The sequence below is a fragment of the Euphorbia lathyris genome, chromosome 3 (assembly GCF_963576675.1).
Source record: "Euphorbia lathyris chromosome 3, ddEupLath1.1, whole genome shotgun sequence".
In the NCBI taxonomy this organism is placed as follows: Eukaryota; Viridiplantae; Streptophyta; class Magnoliopsida; order Malpighiales; family Euphorbiaceae; genus Euphorbia; species Euphorbia lathyris.
The window spans coordinates 64,826,768-64,847,277 of NC_088912.1; the positions used below are offsets into that span (position 1 = coordinate 64,826,768).

A 20,510-nucleotide genomic window follows, 5' to 3' on the forward strand; every position below is an offset into this window, starting at 1 on the left:
TCAGACGAATGAAAATCTACAGCAAAACTCTAAAAACACCAAATCACAGACACAAAATGGATCAGCCACTTTCCATTGAATTTGATGATCATCCGTCTAGTCAATAGCTTAATGTGTGTAATTATTGATAGACCAGTTACTCAATATTACAATTAAAAATATCATAAGTTTGATGTATGAAAGCAGGCTTCATTATGCTCTTTATTCCCAATTCAAATCGCTTGAAGCATCATTTCCAACGATTAAGAATTCAGACTTAAAGACATAATTCAACATGTTATCCAAGTTAATAATGTCAAGTGAAAGGACATAGGCAAGCAGGAATTTCTACCTTAAAACAGAGACAAAAAAAAAAAATGAAACCCAAAAAAGACGATCATACATTTTTCTTTCTTTTTTAATTACAGCATCTTAATTACAGAATAGTTAAGAGAACCATTTCAAAATAGGCTCAGACTTCATCTATTTCAAAAAGGGCAAGCCAGCCTTCCTTCAAGGATAGGATATACACAAAAAATAATTATAAAAGGTTCAATGTTATCTCCAGTTAAAACCAACACTTACTACTACCCCTGGCCCTGTACCAAAACAAAACAAAACTTCCAAAACCTTTTGTTGCCTCTCTCAGCCCTTTGCTTCTCTCTGTACAATATTTAGCTCCTAAAATCTTACTTCCTTCTCTTCCTCACTTCTACTAGGTTTCACTACGTCACAACATTCATTACTGCCTTTCGAATTTGCCTCATCAGAACAACTTGAATTCTCTGGTGTTATCTGCTCTGTAATCACTCCACTTTTTATCTTCAATTTACTGCCACCTTCTAAATTGGTGCCAGGCTTGGCCCAATCGTTTCTAGTTTTGTCAACAACACCAGTACTGCTGCCACTATATTTACTATCAGATTTTCTAGCTTTTCTCTTGGAAATGCTTGTAGATCCACTCCTAAAACCATTACCATTGTCCAGTCAGTTTTCCAGACTAAGATAAGTCAGTGTTAGTGTTGGTGATAGTATGCAAACCAACCTTTTCGCATCGACCTTCAGTTGTTGGGCCAATACCGATTTAACTGTTCCCTTTGCCTTTTTTGGTCTGATTATTCATTTCAAAAGACATCAAAAGAATCAACATAATTGAAGAGGCAAGAAAGCTGAAAACCCAAATTCATATTTTGAAGATCAAAAAAAGGTAATGGAACAAAATTATATGTTTTGAGATAATAAAACTGAAAAAACTTCATGCCTACAATAGGGTAATCAATAAATAGACAAATTCAATTGAAGTATCAATATAATCAAAATATGACACTTACTTATCAGATGAAGAATCAGCTTTAACCTCCTCCTAATATTATGGCCAGCACAAGATGAGGAGTTAATTTGCAGAAAAAACAAAGTAATTACTTAAGAAAATTAGTTCAAACAAAGGGAAAATACCCACTTTGTCACACAAAATATCATCTCCAATTAGTTCCCACCGTTCTTTCTTGAGATTTAATATCTCTTCGTCTCCATCAGCATACAGCACCTAAAATAATAAATAACAAAAAAAATGTTAAGAGCTATAATAAGGACAATTTGCAGTGAATATATATTTGTTAGAATGACCAAGTTGCATAAAATGGTACTAAAGCAATCGCCGACGAAACCACTCCATGATGATAAAAGGGCAGCCCGGTGCACTACGCGTCCCCGCTGAGCGAGGCTCCGGGGAGGGGTCCCACCACAAGGATGAGTATAAGAAATATACATGATTGATAACTCATGATCAAATACGCCCTCGTGAAGGGCCAAGACGCTATATGGAATAAGAAAAAGAAAGCTAACTTCAAATGTAAAAATAGCATCTAATAAGTTGTCATATGAAATCTTGATGCCGCTCTAAAGAAACCAGAGAATGAATAAAACGAAGAAAAATGAAGTGTTTTTAGCTAGGATTATCTTACCCTGTGCTTTTTCTTGATATGGTCATAGGACTCGACGACTGCTTTATAAAACCTGCATTATGACCGGACAGATTTTACAACACAAGCATCACAAGTGTATTTTCAGAAAAAGTGAACACGATACTTGTGAGATGTTGTTAAGATAAAGATCTCCAGATAGTCCACAAATTTCAGTCAAAGATTTCAAGTACATTTAAAATATATGATTCACCTTCACAGCAATAATAAACAAAAGCGCTTCATGCACTTTTTTTTTCCTGTTATTTATTGTGGCATATCATCAATGATATCTTTATGCTAGCTTTAGGGATGGATTCTGCTCTCTCACAACACAAGCAGTAGCTTTAAACAGTGAAGACAAATTTCAGCTAGTTTCCTTTTATTTACTAGCCCAGTGCAATTCATTCAAATGCTCAGAACTGCAGTACAATAGAATCTACCCAACGAAACAGATTAATGAACCTGATGCAGTTACTAGTTAGTAAATTGTGGTAGTTCATTTGAAGGCAGTTAATTTAAATTCTACATTTACAAATCAATTTAAAATAATATTCAAATTTTTATTGACCTGGATTTATCCAGGTTGGCGAAAGAAATTATTAAACAACTCCAGGTTTGCTTGCTACATCACCAAGGCCCTTGCCCAAAAAGAAACAGAACCAGGGCCATTACCCGTACTTGTTCCTAACAAGTGCAAAGCAAACCTGAATTGATAATTTTAGAGAAGCTTCCAAGATGAGAACATAAAACTTGGATTTAGACTTCTTTTGATAAATTTCCCTAATAAATTTCAGAAGTTAGCAACCAAGGGTGAACTATTGCTGCATGCCAGCATTAAGTCTACAACATGTACTACAATCCTAAATACATCAGCAAATGCCCCAACTCATACCCAATCCGCAAGAAGCCACCCATTGACTTCCATCTTAAAATCAAGCAAATCATGTGTGCTGTGATCTTACCCTTTCCCCTAGTTCCCGATATAATTTCTTCCCAAAAATCTCGCATAAAGGGCATATAGTACCCATTATTTTACAAACGTTTTGAAGATAACCCTATATGACATGCACAAAAGAGGCATTTTAGCATTCCGAAGCCAAAAGGCAATCAAACAAGTGTGAAATAGTTTTCTAATGTGCACATTGATAGAAAGTCAAAGACAATCAAATAGATATATGTTACGAAAACTATCAAATCCAGTAGGCATTGTATATTGAACAAGATAATAGCAAAATAGCTTCATATTTATGAACAGAAGAAATACGTTATCTCTCCAACATAGCACAGGACAATAAACTACAATACAACTAGGAAGTCTCAAAAGGTATCTTACGTGCTGTCCAACGGCCACCATATTCTAACTCTGCTACCAACCAATTCAGGACCAATATCACGAGCTGGAGGCAGCTGAATTTTACAAAAACAGAAAACATAAGAGAATGTGTGCAATATAGCAATAGCTTGATGAAAAAGAGGGATGAAACAATTCAATAATTGCTATCCACCAGAAGTGTCTACAGTAATACAAAAAGTATACTGTCACATTTGCCTTAACACAGCAAAGGAACGTTTTTAAGTTAATGATCAAAGAGCAACAAACACAAGTCCCAAACAACCACAAGTCCCAACCCAAAGAAAGCTCAGTCAAGAGATGACATGTATTTCCTTTCTGAATGTGATTCAGGAGGTTACGTACTGTTATTGTCTCAACCATCTGTCTGGTTTACACAATATATTAGAATAAGGTTTTCAGTCAAAAGCTGTAATAGAGCTGCCAAAGGAAACCTCCGTATTCTAGGCACATAAACTGGGGCAACTACTGAGTTATTATGTTATTTTTCTTCTTTTTATTTCTCTTTTAGAGTATAGCAACCAATTCTCTAGCAACCAACTGAAACTTGACTAATTGTCCAATATTTTCATTATCACAGCCATAAAGAGAAAACAGCATAATATCTTTGACCAGTGAATTTATAATTGTTCAATATCATTGAGGCGACATGTAATAAAAATGTGAAGAAATCCAGATTCCTTCAATGTCATGATGATGTGCGAGACTTGCATTTCAATGTCATTTTCGAGGTGAACCTAGGGGACATTTAATGCATCAGTGTCTGAAATTGTGCCTTCAAGCAACTTTATTCCTTTATTTCCTTTCTACAGACAAAGATATTCATATATTCAACCACTAAGTTAAGAATACAAACATTCAAAACCATAGAACTGCTTGATGTTTCCATAGTTCAATTCAATTCATATTAAAAATCTGCCATTTTAAAATTAACAGGACTAAGCATATTAAATTGAAATGCCGACTTTGATAAACTAAGAGTGCCAACTTGAACTTCTTATTCTTAAATGCAGCACTTCATCAGTAAACAAATCCAAATCCAAAAGCAATAAGCAATATTTATGGAAATCAATGTCTCTAATACTAGAAGAATTATACCAATGCCATATCAATTAACAATGCATAATTTACATTATTAGAAAACGAAAGAAAAATCTACCTGCAACACATCACAGTACCATTGACCAAGTAAACATTACAAGGAATAAACAGTTCATACCACTTCCTTCCTTGGTGTACGCTTCTTTTTGAGATTTGTTTTAGAGATTTCTTTCTTGGAACTCCCATCTCTATCAAATGATTTGATTTTCTATACAGTGATAATACAGAGAGATAAAGTTAAAGCTCTTTCTGTAACAACATGCACACTAATAGAATCATAAGAAAAGAGCAGGATCCATATCATTTTTCATACCCTGACACTAGATGCTTCAGTAACATCAACATCTGAAATACCCCTTGCCACCTTTGTTTTCCTAATATCTGTTTGGGCCAGTGAGACATCAGTGTTGATGTTCGTTAATCCTCTCTTGGCTGATTTAAGCAGTGGTTTTCCCTCCAATCCACGAAGGAATTGAGCTTTCCCATCCGAAAGATATTCAGAAGGAAGAGATATCTCCTCAGAAGTCTTTGCAGCACATTGTATCTTTCTTGAGCGCTTGTCTTGCTTTATTTCTTCATTACTTCTTCCTTCAGACAGTTTTCTCAAATTAACTTCATCTTCAGATGGAGTTTTCTCATGTTCAGTATTCAGTGCTTCTTCCTCATCTAATCTTAAGGAACTAGTATCCGTAGAAGTTCTCTTTGGCTGGCCTTTAGGCTGACTTTCACCTGACACACCATCAGTTTTTGGCATTAATTCAACAAGTTCTGTTACATGTGCTAATGATAGACTTTCTTTCTTAGTAACTATATTTTCTGACTGCACATCGATTCCCTTGTTACGAGACTTTCTCCCAGAAGATAGTTTTGCCGTTTTCCTTCCTTTAGAAATCCAAGAATGATCATAGCCTTCTTCTGGATTCATCAAGGAATTAGGTTTCCTCCCCCTTTTCTGTGGAATAGTTCCTGGCTCTCTTTCCAAGTTGATTGCAGGATCAGCAGTACCAATCGCATCTGTATTTTCACTCTTCTGGATAACAGAACAATGTTCCAGTATCTTTGAGGAGTTATTTTGTATGTTATTGGCAACATCTCTAGTTGAGCCACTTGTATTACTTAATGAGTTGGAAATACCGTCGACAGCTTGGAAGACTTCTCCAGGAGAAGCAGCACTTGATAGCCTCTCTGTTACCTGAACCAGAGAAATACAATTTTACAGCAATTATTTACTCGTAAAATATGTATAATAATCACGATTTAAGCATATGATAAAGAAATATGCCAAAATTACACACCAAGGAAAATGCACCTCAACCAGTTCTATATACCTATACTTCAATAAAGTAAAATAGAAGTACCCGTCCTAAAGTAAGAAGTCTGCCAAGTATGTAAGGACAAAGAATACAGTTCCCTTGCAGAAAACACACACCATCTTATATGTATTAGAACACATTTTTCATATATAGAGATAAGATTTTCTATAGATCCTAAAAGACTGAAATTGTTTTCTCATAGGAATTTTATTTTCTTTACAGTTCAAATATAGTTTGATTTGCTAGCTTCAACTAATAGGCAAAGCAATATCATGTCCTGCTAGCAACCTTCTCCAAGTTTTTCTGAATATATATATATATGTTCTGCCAAAGAAATATGATACTTGTCAGATTTAAAATTGTTGCGGGCACTATACATCTACCATCACTTCTGAATCTTCCATGAGCCCAGAGAAATCAGGGGATCTGATTTGTCTTAGGAAGTTCAACATGGAAACAAAAAGATAGGATTCACATTCAGCAGTCAAAGAAATTCTGCATCAACTCTACAAAAGCAATACTTAAATTCTAAATAATTATAACCAAAGTAAATTTCTATTGCATTTTAGACTTAAAGAGAAAAAAGAAATGAACATACCAAATGGTCCCCAGAACCATTGCTACGATCATGCTCAAAATTATGAGACTTGTCCCCATATAAAGATGCAACTACCGAAGCATAATCATCTTTGGCTATGTTTTCAGATTGCAATACTTCCTTGAGATAGGGTTTGATTTTAGCAGCACAATTAGTGATAACTTTTTCTCCGAGCTTCCATGCAATAGGAGAAACACTCTGGAACAATCAAAGAAGATTTATCAAAGAAATCCCACTAAACCAATTAAAGATTATAGACAAAGGAAGGGGACTAGCAAAAGAAAATTGTATACCTGATTATCTTTTCTAACACTGGCCAAAAGAGAAGTGAGGAGACCCATTGATATATTATCACTTTCATCTATGATAAGGGTCATTATTGTTTCCATAGCCAAAAATACTGTATGTGAATGGTTGGACCTTGAATCAAACAACATGAAAAGCTATTAGTTGAGGGAAAATATGGAAGATAATTTGCCATTTAAATGGCCACAAGAATGAAAAGAGAAAAACAACCATGAAGTTCCATGATGCTGGTTCATCAAAATCACAAACAAGAAGTGCAGTTATAAATATTCCTAACCACCTTCAGCAATTGGGCATAGCTCAATTGATATAGTTGCAGAAATTTCACATGTTGGGTTAACTATCCTGCTGCTTCAAAAACTTTCATATCCCCCCCTCCCCCCAACAATAATTCAGTTGTAATGGAATCACCTAGACCATAATTTCTTAAATCTCCACAAAACTCTACAATGACTCATCCAGCATGGGGCTTTGTTTCCATGAACATGTCACCATTTGAACCAAGGAAAAGGTAGTAACATGAAATAAAATGTAAAATGTCTCTAAACTCATTCTCCAAAAAGGTTGAAGTCAACCGTGCTAGGGACTGGTGCTTTGAATTGTAGGGCCCACGAGTTCACCAACAGCTCCACCATTAGTATGATATTGTCCGCTTTGGGCCAAGCCCGCACGGATTTGTTTTTGGGCTCCTTCCAAAAGGCCTCATACTAATGTAGTTGGTGAACTTCTTTATAAACTATGCAACTCCCTTGTATCTTTCCAATGTGGGACTTGGGATGTATACCCAACAATCCTCCCCTCAGACCATAAGTCTCCCCTCCAGCGATAATCTATCTAATCATCTTGTACCGCCGCCAACCCGCGAAACACGCCGCCTGACCACCACAAGGCACCAAGCACAGATTTCCCATCGCGAGGTCACACTGAGAGCCTCCCACATCTCCTTAGATCTCATGCACGTTCTCCAAGCCGAACCATCGGCTCTGATACCATTTGTAGGGCCCACGAGTTCACCAACAGCTCCACCATTAGTATGATATTGTCTGCTTTGGGCCAAGCCCGCACGGATTTGTTTTTGGGCTCCTTCCAAAAGGCCTCATACTAATGTAGTTGGTGAACTTCTTTATAAACTATGCAACTCCCTTGTATCTTTCCAATGTGGGACTTGGGATGTATACCCAACATGAATTACCACAGCAGCACAGAAACGATTGCACAAAGCTTCTAACATTTTCAGAACCGCAACTTGAGAAGGGGAGAAAAAACAATCCATTAGATAGCTTCACGCTGGAACTTCTGAGGAGACATAAAAGGCAATAATGATTGTCCTTTTGTACCCCTGTCTCCATTCTGGACAGAGTTTATCTAAAAAAGACAGAGAACTCAGAGCCTCTTTCCAGTTCATCTTAAAAAAACCAAATACCTCAACCCCTTCTTACCCAATTCTCTAATCAGTAATGGAACCCACATCCTCTTTTCAAGGGCCTAAGGAACCTTTGGATGCATAGTCACAACTACCATCTAATTTAAGGTGCGTAGAAAGTGGAGATATCAAGGAAGACTAGGATGGTACACCAAAACTCCCAGCAAACAGGTACCATTCCACACACAAGCAGGCCTTGTCTTTCTTCTTAAATTTCATTGTGCAAATTCTTTCCCGGAGTATCTTCAACTCACGAGACCTTTAGAACTATGACTTTCTAATGATTATATCATTAAACCTTTTAACATATTTCTAACAAAATTGAATATGGAAAATATCTGCATCGATATTACTTTGATGCACTACATTATGTCCTTACAAATACAAAAGTCTAAAATTATCTTTATAAAACCTGTAACTTCATCTGTATTCACTTGCCAATGTCAAAAGCCTGCAAGGCCAAGGTTCTAGTTATGCATGTTTAACGCTGTAATGCTCAAAAGGCAGAATTTAACAAGTAAATTCTACACATGGGAGCAGAGAGATAATCCAAACATTGATTCTTCAACATCTTAGCAGATATGAATTTTATCTTTCCAGAAGTTTGCAGATGTTATCAAGCGTTGAGCATATAAACTGATATTTCATAGCCAAGGTCGCCCCAGGAATGATATTATAGTAGGTGAGGCACCATTTAATGGAAATTTATATATAATTTATACTAGGAAATTATATAATTTACTGTGAATGTTACAAAAATCTCTTACCTTATGATCTGCAAGAAGTGTTGGAACATCTTCATAATTAGTTCATCCAACTCCAAGTCCAACATTACCAAGCACAACCGGACCTTTGCAATGGTCTCAAGAATTGAAACAGCCTTTGTGCAAGAGCGACTTGACACATGGGACAACTTTTCCATGGATTCTACAATCAATTGAAAAATTTCCTGCCACCAATAGAAAATCAGACCATGCAATAGCTCACAGAGAAACCATATTTAAAGCAAATACTTTGTACTGTTTCAATGCATTTGAAACCATACAGTAGTTCAATGCCCATTAAATATGAATTAGATCTTAGTTATCAATACCACCTTCATATGGTCATCACTATAAGGAGCATTAGGTGCTGTTATTCTTGTAATCTCACTAAGACAAGATGCAACTGAAACCTTCACGTCTACATCTGAGTTCCTCAAAAGAGCATCGGAGATCAAGGCCTTCATTGGGGGTAGAAGTGCATCTTTCATTGATCTTGATGGTGCTTGATCCACATTGATGAGGAAATGCTCTAGTTTCTAGAGGACAAAATTAAACAAGTCAATCGATCAATCCTCTTAAACAATGTTCTAATCAGAATATATATATATATATATATACACAAGTATAATTCTCAAAAGCCATTAAATCTTCAAAAAAAATGTGACAACAAACATATATACAAAATGTTGTTTATTGGCTAGAGGCTTGAACTACAAGTATCTTCCATCATATGAAAAAAAAATGGAATGGGGGTGCCATATTAAAGTACAAATGGAGCAGCTTCATGTGCATCATCTCACATGTGCAGCACAAAAAGAACTTTTATATGAACATCTTTTAAGGCAGGTACAAGTGAAATTAAAACAAGCTTGCAGCGCATGGTTCCAAACCGTGCAGAATGGAAGAAAATATACAAATAGTTGAGCCCAAAAAAGTAGCAATTGAAGTATGGTTGAGCTGAGATCCATAGTTGCTAGTAATCAGAAATTTTGTAGGATAACTATTTGATTCATGCCACTTAAAGAAGCTTTCACCACCATATTTTTTAGAGGAATTAAAAAGCACCAGAAATTAAGACCCAAAGTATACATCAATTTACACAACAGTACTCCAAATTTCTGCATTTTCACTCCCCCAATTATCCCACACTCTTCCTATCCAATTTTATAATGGAAACCCCACCGAACGTTAAGCAGCATTTTTCAAAAATTTGTGAGAAACAAAAGAATAAATAATACCAAGAGTGGAGTGTTGCTTTCACCACACCCTTCTCACCACAATATACTTCGCAGTTTATGGGTGAGAAATATCATCTTGTCTTAAGTAAAAACTTCAACTATAGTGGTTATTTCAGAGTTGCTTCAAGAGAGAACCTTATGGCATCTGTAGCGACCCAAATCAGAAATTATCAAACTACCACCGCTGGAACTTTCATTGTCACACTCAAAGGCGGCAGTTTTCCATATGATTCTATGTCTAGTAAAAGGATATAAACTTGTGCTAAAATGCATACAATAACAATACTCCAAGGCGATTCCAGGCCAGAATTGATTACAAGTTTGTTTCCTCCAGAATCAGTGAGCACAACCATCAGAAATTAACAAGCATGTGTGACTAAAACGATTCGCCATAAACACAAATCTAATTCTAATTCAAAACTTAAAAACAAATCAAATACACGCGCAATCAGGAAAGCAAAATTACATATCACTAAGAAGCCATTTGGGAGAAATGCAATCCCGCTCAATATTCCTCATTACGGAAACTATGATAATAAACAGGAAACCCTTGTACCCAAAAAAAAAAAAAATTGTAGAAATATACATGCACAAGCATCAAGGGATTACACCAATAAAATAGAAATGTCAAACAGCCAATTAACCGTTCAAGTTATAAACAGATAAATGTGAAAAAGAGAAAAGAAGAAAAGAAGAAGAGGCATTACATCAAGCAAATTAAGAAGGTCATGAACAGATGATGGAGGGTCTAGGAGTCTATTTCCAACCTCCTTAAGCTCCTCCTCAAGCTCAATTTCATTAGGAACCATGTCAACTCTTTCCAGCTAAAAAACAAAAAACAAAAACGAAACTAGACACTATCACTTTCACTCTCTCGCTGTCAATATCTGGGGTTTTGGAGTCGAACGCACATCATAAATAGTCTCATTTATTTATAGCCCTAAAAGCAGAGTTTGCTCTGTCTTACAAATGAAATGGGGCCTTTAGCAAGGTGTAGAGCATGCAAACAGAGAAAACTAAGGAGTCACTTTAATATTGGTCAATTCGAAGTTCGAACCCATTGCGTAGACTACGAATCCTCTGTTTGGGTATTTTGTTTCTCGATTGTTCGCGCTGCATTTTGCTGGCTTTTTCTTTTTTTTTTTTTTATGTTGAAACTGTTAAACACGTGAAAACTTTTTTTCTTTTTAACTTAGTGGTTGGCTTTTAATGTCCAAGCCTGAAAATTCATTTATTTGGTCGTGGATTGAGAGAAGCACCTGAATATTCATTTATGTAGCGTTTGGATTCTATTGGGATATGGATAAGGATAAAGGTTGGGATAGGACAATGATAAATAGTTGGGATAAGGATAAAAATATGATAGTCGAGAATTATTATTCAATGTTTAGTACGTGAGATAGGGATATAAATAAAATAATACATTTTACTATTTTAACCTTATTTAAACTACATAATATTAATTTGAGGGATAAGATGGACTTTTCCATTCTATTAAAATTGGAAGAGGTTATCTCACCTCTTTATATCACATGTCTCTTAGGTATAGGATTTGAGGGATAAGAAGTTTATCCCTCATCTGTCTCACTGAATAACTTATCTCGTGTTTTTTATCTCTATCCCACCTCATATATCACTCCTAACAAACACCCGGCATCCTTCATAATTTGAAAAACAAAAAATGAAAGTTGAGTTTAGCTAGGAAAAGACGAATCAAAGCGATAAATTCATAAATGAAGTGGCCTACCAAATTTATTGTGTCCCAACGAATAACAGAATCCCAACGGAAGAGTTTGTGAAATTCGTCATCCAACTTAGAACTTAGAGCGTACGGACAGATGGTTGAGGAGCTAAATTTATTAGTGATAGTTGTTAATTTATTAGTCTGTACTACCTTAAAAGACATTCTTTTTATGCATACTTAGAAGGGAAAACTCTCTGATAATATTTCAAACAGAAATATTAAATGTACAAAATTGCCCTTTCATTTCATATTTCAGTATAGTTAAATTGTTGGTTTATATGGTAAAACTTCATTACGTTTTTAAGTTTCATATGGAATCAACATGGTTTGGTCTGTGCAAGGGATAACATTTGGTTTTAGTGTTAATTAGAAATGTTACCATTAATTTGTATTTACTGAATATGTAAATTAATTCGAAATCAGAAGGATCTTATATACAGATGAAATGTGTCATTTATCACAAAAGAAAAAGGTGTGATTGTTTAAGAATAGAATAAGTTGATATCACGAATGGATTAGTTATATAACAAACCGAATAAGTATATAGAGATTTATAGAAATAATTAGCCCCATACAACCAATTTGATACAATTATATAGAATATACAATACAATCATATGCAAATATATAAATAGTATAACATGACTACGATATAAGACAATCCGAATTAAAACTGTGACAGAGAGTAATATAAAGAAAGTGGAAGTAAAGGACGAGACTATCAAAGTCATTAGTTTGATGTCTTCATTTACAAAGGATTGATGAAATCGTAGTGAACAGATTGATCAAGTTTTGGTCTGTCTATGGATGTTTTCAGGTAAAAAGTGCAGGCAAAAGAGATGTAGATGATCTTGAATAGCGTTCCGTAAGTAATAAAACTCGAGCAGCCTTCCTGCCTATCCGGCTATCCTCATGAGCACTTCTGCCTGTTAGACTTACCAGAAGCAGCCTAGCTGATGATTTATACTTCTCCGCAATTTCTTTCGCCGTAAACACCTTCTCTAAGAATCCTAAGGCTTCTTCTTTCAGAGAATCTGTTCCCCATGTTAGAATCTCTACCACAGGCCTAATGGCATCAGCTTCATCCAACACACTTGCCCCTCTGTTCGGAGCCCCTTGCTGAACCAGTGTGGACAGTGTCTGAATTGCTTCAAGAGCAGTTGCATGAGTCTTTTCCTGCAATAGTTGTACCAAGCAAGGCAAAGCATTTGCGTCCAACAAACAAAATGTACTTCTCACACTGCATATGCCCCCATGTGCCGGGCATAAATGAGCACCTTTCGGTCCAAAACACCAACAGCCAGATGTGTTGGCTGCATCAACAAGCATAGGACTGCTCATAGAGAGATCACCGATAAGTGCTGCTGCTCGCGCCTTTGCTGTTACTGAACCATTTCTAAGAAGGTTTACTAGCAAAGGGTAAGCTCCTTGTTCGACTAAAGTCTGCTGCGAGTCGAGATTTGTAGGATCCGTGAACCTGAAGAGTGCACTCAGAGCATTTTCTGTTGCTTCCATGGCCCCGTTTTTTATGATGTTCACGAGTGCATTCAGCCCATTCAGTTCAATTAGCTTCACAGTCAGAGTAACCTCAGATTTCGGAAGATTGGCTAGTAAACCAGCAGCAGCCTTCTGTACATAACTCTTCTCATTGTTCTCGAGAAATGCTACCAAAGCCTCGAGTCTTTTTGGCTTAAGCAGGAATTCCACTACTCCCTGTGGTTCATGATGGGAGAAAAGGAAGAGAAGACTAATGGCAATTTCACGAATTTCGGAGTCAGTGTCATCCAAAAGAGGAAGGACCATAGATACACCATTAGCAGTAAGAACTGCAGTCTTAACCAAGCCTGCCTCAGACTTGGATATCCCGAGAAGTGCACGTAATGCAGGCCTCCGAACATTATAGGACAAGCTAGCCTGCTGTAGATCTAACAAATGGGTGATAATTGGTATCAACTCGAGCTGATTCCCGTTTTCATCAACAAAATATTTAATACCATCATCATCAGAAGAAAGTTTCTCAAAGATTTCAGCGCATTTAACTATAAGAAATGTTCGTTGCGGTGACATCATTAGTTTTAAAACAAGAGAGAGCCCACCAACAGAAGCGATAATCTCTTTATTGGCATGGCAATCAGATAGCTTGACCAAGGCAGATAAAGACAATTCTCTTGATTCAAAATTGCCAGATCGAGCCATGTCAAGCAAAGGAGGTATTATCCCTTCTTCACCAAGTAACCTTAAATTTGAATCAACCAATTCCATATTAACTATAGCTTTCACCATTGATAACCTTGAAGACTCTGGCCCTGAAATTTTTCAGAATGATCAATGTCAAGTATGAAATATGAATGTAGTATCAAACCATGATATTTCAGAAAGTATACATTGAAAGAGCTTTCTGACCTTGTACAATCCGATCGACAAGTGGTTTATACCATCCTGATTTTGCAGCATGAGAAATATTTTCCTCATCAATTTCGAAGAGTTTAGTTAAGATTTTTTCAGCATAATCAGCTGATTCCCTAACTGGACTATTCAAGAGGGTGACAAGGAAAAGAATAGCACTGCATTGTTGAGAAAGTTTCCTGCAGACAAACACATTCCAACCAGATCTCTCCTGCAACAGCTCATATAGCAACTCAAGTGCAACCTTGGAGATGCTTGAGTCACACACTAAGCACGGAGTAATGTGATCCCATCCCTCATAATTCACCAATTTTTCCTACAACATTTATTCAATCATTGAATTTGATAAACTCAAGTGTTAATTTTTGTATAACGAAAATTCTCATGGAAAATAAGTAGGATCTCCCAGACTTTATTGCCAAATAGATGATACAAAACTACATCAAATGACTACAAATGATGTAGACAATATTATAGAGAGAATATATATAACCAATTTCTTCACCTAAAACTGTAGCATGTTCCTACAATCCTAAATGAAGGGATGTCAAGAACAAAGTTTTTTATTAGAATGGGTATACGCTCCAGCTTTATGTAGGTGCAGTGTCAAAATTTCTTACCTTATTCCTTGTGTGACCTTCAACAATATCCTTTAAAGTAACTAAAATATTCCTCTTTATATCTTTATTGTGAGAACTTCCTAGAATAGATATGACAATATCTGTAAGGCCTCCAATAGAGACCCAGTCCTTGTTTATAGAATTTTCTCTCATGAGATCCTGCATTTGGCTAAGAGCATCTTCAATGGTGGAGCCTATATCTGTTAACAACTTCGCCCTACAAGCTCTAATTCTAAGGCAATAATTAAGTTCTTTCCATTCCTCTATTGAATGTCTAAGAGGAAGGTTAGACCTCCAAGATGTATCTTCAAGTATCTCACCAGTTTCAGGGTCAGTTCTCTCTCCACTATCGAACCAAGCTTCAATGGCAGATCTCTCACATGTCGTTCCAGTACAAAGGCTAACCGGATCATTCATCACAGTCCTATTTATTCGACAAAGGAAAGGGGTAAGAGGAGCTATATGTTCTTCCCTCTCATCATATCTCTCTATAACCTGAACCCTTTGAAAATACTGCATCTTGACTTGTTCATAATCTCTTGCAGCATCAGCTCGAGAAAGCAACTGAATAACCTGCTCTAAGAAGAAAGCCTCAGCCCTTTCCTTCCTGTTGGCTGCTTCTTCCTTTTCCTTACTAAAGCTGGCTAGCTCTTTGATTATCTCTGAAGGTTCTACTGGTACCCCAACAGCCCGAGCTATTTCCTCAAGCATGTCATTTGCAAAACCCTGATCAAGTTTCTGATTGCGAAGACCCTGGTTTAGCTTGTCAACTATTTGAAGCTGAGAATGTGATGCTTCGAGTTCTACCCTTTGCATTTCATTCTGTAGCCTATTCACCTGGTCAGATATCCCTGCAAGGACTTCGGTATTTGCAAGGGATAATGCAGCCAAACACCTTCCAATATCCCTTGTAACTTCTTGTACCTCATTGACAATAAGTCGGCACTTTACCAGTAAATAGAAACGGGACCGGTTTTTGTACTTGTCAACCAGGTTATTTGCCTTGTTGACATCTGCTTCAAGTGTTTGAAGAGCAAGCCGAGCAGCTTGAGAATCATTCAATTTCTGAAGCTGCAATTCCTTTAACACAGGTTCAATGTCAAATAGATGTTTTGACAGAACCTTGAAACTTCCCTTCTCAATTATGACATCTTTTGCAGCCTGAGCTGTTTTAAGGACCTGGTTTGTTAGCACAGCCAAAATGGTTCCAATAGGAATAAGCTCCAGTGACATTTATGCCAAACCTCCAAGAAAACTGCAGGGAAATTGGATAATGTCATATGCAATTTTGTGAAAAATGAATTACATGGGTCTAGATGTGTCACTTTCGAAGTAGAGAGGTCAAAATGAAAAATTATAACAAGTAATGTACAAAACTAAAGTAGAGAGGCCAAATGGACAAATTATAGCAGTTAAGTGCAAGTGGTGTGCTGGGGTCAAATTTTAACCCTTTTCTCTAAAAACTATAACATCCCCTGACAAAGCTGGAAAAATCATATCACATTCTTAACAAAAAAAAAGGACTTTCATAACCAAGTTGAAAGTCAATAAACTAAATATGGGTAGAAGGTTGTAATCAAATATAATAAACAGCAAGTTGAAGGAAGCAAAGAGCATATACCCACCCAGCTATTAAATTGAACATAAATGCATATACTATTAGTTACAGCAATCTAATCTCCAAAGAAATCCAAGATGGGCAAAACAGAAAGAAAATTGAACAAGTTACCTTGCCTTTCTTTTTGGGTTGAACCCGCAGGAGCTTTTAATAAGGTGAGAATAGGAGGAAGAAAAACAAACTTTCCATTAAACATTTTAATTGACTTGCTCTGTGTTAAGTCAATGTTGAGAGGGAAACTTCTCTTTTCCTTTCGTTTCGTTTCCCAGGAATTTTCTCTATGGAAAGGCCGGTCACACTCTCACTTTACTACTATAACGTCCATTCAAATTTTCTTCTTTCTTTTTTGCCTTAATACATGGCTCCGGATTTTTCAAAATTCCCCGATTACCTCTTCCATTTATATATTGCCTGAAATGTAATTAATTAATCATTAAATTATAAAAAAAGTAAATCAAACGCAGAAAATATATTACATGTGTCTAAAAAAAAAAAAAAGTAAAACAATCAATGTCAGACTTTATTTTAATATATTATGTGGATTATATAATAACATTCTAAGACATGTACAATAAATCTTAGGCATACAACTTACTATTTTGCAATCGAATGATTAATTAATTACATTTTACGCAAGTTTAAGGGCTAACAAAACATTTTATACAAGTTGAGGGGTCTACTGAGACACTTTGAAAGTTCAGAAGTCAATCAACCTTTTTGTACAAATTTAGAGAGCAAATGATATATTAATCGTTTTTTTCCGGAAAAAAATGTGTAAATTACAACCATGACCCTTCAACTTTTTCCTTACTTTTATTATGGCTCCTCAACTTCAAAAACAAACATGGACTATATAAAATATATCCAGTCCATCAATCCAACACAATCCAACCCAACATATTCTATTTTATCAAATTTATTTATTGGGTTGGGTTGGGTTTGGTTGGATTTGATTAAGAAATATTAAATGCGATTTAAATTATTCATCCACTAAACCAGAATTAATCAGTTATGTTAAAATGTAATATAATACTAGAATTATTCTATTCATAATTATAAAATTAAGGGTTAATTTAAAAAGAAACCATGTGGTTTCATGTTTTCATAAATCGGTATCTGTGATTATTTTTTTACCCTAAAACAAACTCTGTGATTTTTGCCATTAGTAGAATCAAAGAAAATAACTCCGCCTGTGAGGGTCACTTGGTGGCCTTTACAGCCGGTCCCAAGCCCGGACAAAGGAGGAGGGTTGCGGTAGGTTTGTGGCGGCCAGCGTAAAACTTAGCCACATCTTATGACATGAACCATAATATAAATATGTGGGGGCGTTCCCTACTCAGCGACGCGCTGCACTTCCTAGACCCGGGTGTAGTGATAAATGTGCAAGGGTTGTTAGGTCGTCGCCCCGAAGCGGCGCGCCACCCCAGGACCCGGGGGTGGTGTCAAATATGCAAGGATTGCGGGTAAATAAGCTAGTCCATGGTAATGGTAGGGGTAAGGGTAGTAGGTTACGCTTTGGGACATGGAACATAGGTTCTTTGACAGGAAGATTAGTCGAAATTGTAGATGTTATGAAGAGGATGAGAATAAATATAATGTGTCTATAAGAAACCAAGTGGGTTGGAGCCAAGGCTAGAGAGATAGCTCCTTGGGGTTATAAGCTTTGGTACTCAGGAAAGGATAAGGGTAGAAATGGAGTAGGTATTCTTATTGATCGGGAGTATATTGATGATGTAGTAGCGGTGTCTAGGAAGAGCGATAGAATTATGAGTGTTAAGGTAGTGATAGGGGATGAGGTTGTGAACGTCATCAGTGCATATGCGCCACAAATAGGATTAGATGTCTCTATAAGACATGCTTTTTGGGAAGACTTAGAGGAAGTGGTGGAACAGGTTCCTAGGGATGAAAAGATGGTACTGGGGGGTGATCTCAATGGACATGTGGGTTCTAGGCGAGATGGGTTTGAGAGTGTTCATGGAGGGTATGGTTTTGGAGATAAGAATGAAGCAGGAAATGATATTTTGGAATTCGCATCAGCCTATGACTTGAGTATCATGAACACATGGTTTATGAAGAGAACATCCCACTTAGTGACTTATAGGAGTAGCGGTAATGCGAGCCAAATTGACTTCTTCTTAGTAAGGAGTGCTTGGAGAACGAGTTATATTGACTGTAAGGTGATCCCTGGTGAGAGTACGACAACCCAACATAGAGTAGTGGTGCTTGATTTTCGAAGTAGGAAATGTATAAGAAAACGAACACCACAAGTGGAGACTAAGATTAAGTGGTGGAAATTGCAAGGGGAGAATCAACAAAAATTTGTGGATGAGATGACCAAAAAAGATATTTGGACTTGTAATATGGATTTAGATATAGATTCGATTTGGACTAAGATGGAGCATAGTATAAGGGAAGTAGCGAAGGAAGTTCTAGGGGAATCTAAAGGTAGCATGCCACCGGGTAAGGACACATCTTGGTGGACAGAAGAAGTACGACAAGCAGTAAAGAGTAAGCGAGAATCCTATAAAATATTAAGGAAATGTAGGAGTGATGAGAACTACGAAAAATACAAAGAGGCTAAAAAGGAAGTAAAGAAGGTCATACGAGATGCTAGAGCAAAGGTGAATCGGGATCTGTATACAAGATTGGATACAAAAGAAGGGGAAAGAGACATATATAGAATAGCTCGGATGAGAGATAGGAAGACGCGAGATCTCGGAAAAGTTAAATGTGTGAAGGATGTGGACCAGAAAGTCCTAGTTGGAGATAAAGATATCAAGGAACGATGGAGGTCCTATTTTGATGACTTATTTAATGGAGATCGCAGACAAGATGTTAGAGATATAAGTATCCCTCACGATATGATAAATCATGAATACCTACGGAGAATTCAAAAGGATGAAGTCAAAATGGAATTAAATAAGATGAGGTTGAAGAAAGTAGTAGGACCTGATGGCATCCCTATTGAGATTTGGAGATGTTTGGGAGAAAGAGGAATCGAATGGTTGACGACGTTCTTCAATAAAATTTGGAGAAACAATAAGATGCCATCAGAATGGAGGAAAAGTATCTTAATCCCTTTGTATAAGAACAAAGGCGATGTCCAAGATTGTGCCAACTATCGAGGAATCAAATTAATGAGTCACACTATGAAACTTTGGGAGCGAGTGATCGAACAAAGGCTAAGAAGGACGGTGAAGATCTCGGAAAACCAGTTTGGCTTTATGCCGGGAAGATCAACTATGGAAGCCATCCATCTAATGAGACAATTAATGGAGCACTATCGAAATAAGAAGAAAGACTTGCATATGGTTTTTATTGACTTGGAGAAAGCGTATGATAAGGTACCAAGGGAAGTACTTTGGTGGGCCTTGATAAGGAAAGGCATTTTGCGGAAATATATTGACATCATAAAGGACATGTATGATGGAGCATGCACGAGTGTACGTACTAGTGTTAGGAAGACTGAAGAGTTCCCTATTACGATTGGAGTGCATCAAGGTTCCGCACTAAGCCCATTTATTTTTGCCATCGTTATGGATGAACTAACAAGTTCACTTCAAGATGGTATACCATGGTGCATGTTGTTTGTATATGATATTGTGTTGGTTGATGAGACGAAAGAAGGATTGGAAAGGAAGTTGGAACTATGGAGACAAATTCTAGAATCTGGAGGCTTTAAGTTGAGCCGAAGTAAGACAGAATATTTAGAGTGTAAGTTTAGCGGCCATAGGAGTAGGGAGGCAGGGACAATCACCTTAGATGGGAGAGTTGTTCAGGCCTCAGATTGCTTCCGGTATTTAGGATCTATTATCCAAACAGATGGAGAAGTAGATGGAGATGTTACTCATAGGATTAAATCTGGTTGGTCGAAGTGGAAGAGTGCTACGGGTTTCCTTTGTGACCCCGGTATGCCTAATAGATTGAAGGGAAAATTCTACCGCACGGTAATCAGACCAGCATTGTTATATGCTACGGAGTGTTGGGCAGTGAAACACTGTCACATCCATAAGATGTCGGTGGTGGAGATGCGTATGTTGAGATGGATGTGTGGTCATACGAGAAAGGATCAGGTGAGTAATGAA

The 20,510-nt window shown here is 36.9% G+C and overlaps 2 protein-coding genes across 5 annotated transcripts; both read right to left on the reverse strand.

Annotated features, from left to right (window-relative positions):
• Positions 1-357: 357 nt before the first annotated feature.
• Positions 358-11,145, reverse strand: LOC136223134 (sister chromatid cohesion protein PDS5 homolog D-like). 2 transcript variants are annotated; one of them, XM_066010965.1, is made up of 13 exons: positions 10,745-11,145; positions 9,132-9,335; positions 8,803-8,984; positions 6,600-6,726; positions 6,307-6,504; positions 4,709-5,587; positions 4,514-4,603; positions 3,277-3,350; positions 1,944-1,995; positions 1,439-1,525; positions 1,311-1,342; positions 1,025-1,090; positions 358-943 (listed from the first exon to the last, which is right to left on the reverse strand). In XM_066010965.1, the coding sequence occupies exons 1-13, from the start codon at positions 10,844-10,846 to the stop codon at positions 661-663; spliced, it is 2,376 nt and encodes a 791-aa protein (XP_065867037.1). In that variant the 5' UTR covers positions 10,847-11,145; the 3' UTR covers positions 358-660. The 2 variants fall into 2 exon arrangements, with proteins under 2 accessions (XP_065867037.1, XP_065867038.1); XM_066010966.1 differs by lacking the exon at positions 10,745-11,145 and adding an exon at positions 10,038-10,056.
• Positions 11,146-12,379: 1,234 nt separating this feature from the next.
• LOC136224019 (U-box domain-containing protein 43-like) lies at positions 12,380-16,719 on the reverse strand. 3 transcript variants are annotated; one of them, XM_066012229.1, is made up of 4 exons: positions 16,542-16,719; positions 14,808-16,062; positions 14,185-14,503; positions 12,380-14,087 (listed from the first exon to the last, which is right to left on the reverse strand). In XM_066012229.1, the coding sequence occupies exons 2-4, from the start codon at positions 16,038-16,040 to the stop codon at positions 12,595-12,597; spliced, it is 3,045 nt and encodes a 1,014-aa protein (XP_065868301.1). In that variant the 5' UTR covers positions 16,041-16,062; positions 16,542-16,719; the 3' UTR covers positions 12,380-12,594. The 3 variants fall into 3 exon arrangements, with proteins under 3 accessions (XP_065868301.1, XP_065868299.1, XP_065868300.1); XM_066012227.1 differs by having other exon boundaries at positions 16,537-16,718; XM_066012228.1 differs by lacking the exon at positions 16,542-16,719 and adding an exon at positions 16,433-16,537.
• Between the last annotated feature and the right edge of the window lie 3,791 nt (positions 16,720-20,510).

Bases quoted from the DNA above. Each gene is read 5' to 3' on its own strand.
- LOC136224019 (XM_066012229.1), bottom strand. From the start codon at position 16,040: ATGTCACTGGAGCTTATTCCTATTGGAACCATTTTGGCTGTGCTAACA. The intron at 14,504-14,807 runs GTAAGAAATTTT...TAAATGTTGTAG, and splicing joins AAGGTCACACAAGGAATAAG to GAAAAATTGGTGAATTATGA. The intron at 14,088-14,184 runs GTCAGAAAGCTC...GAAAAATTTCAG, and splicing joins TGTCGATCGGATTGTACAAG to GGCCAGAGTCTTCAAGGTTA.
- LOC136223134 (XM_066010965.1), bottom strand. From the start codon at position 10,846: ATGGTTCCTAATGAAATTGAGCTTGAGGAGGAGCTTAAGGAGGTTGGA. The intron at 3,351-4,513 runs GTATGAACTGTT...TGTAAAATTCAG, and splicing joins GTACACCAAGGAAGGAAGTG to CTGCCTCCAGCTCGTGATAT. The intron at 1,091-1,310 runs GTAAGTGTCATA...ATGAATAATCAG, and splicing joins GCTGATTCTTCATCTGATAA to ACCAAAAAAGGCAAAGGGAA.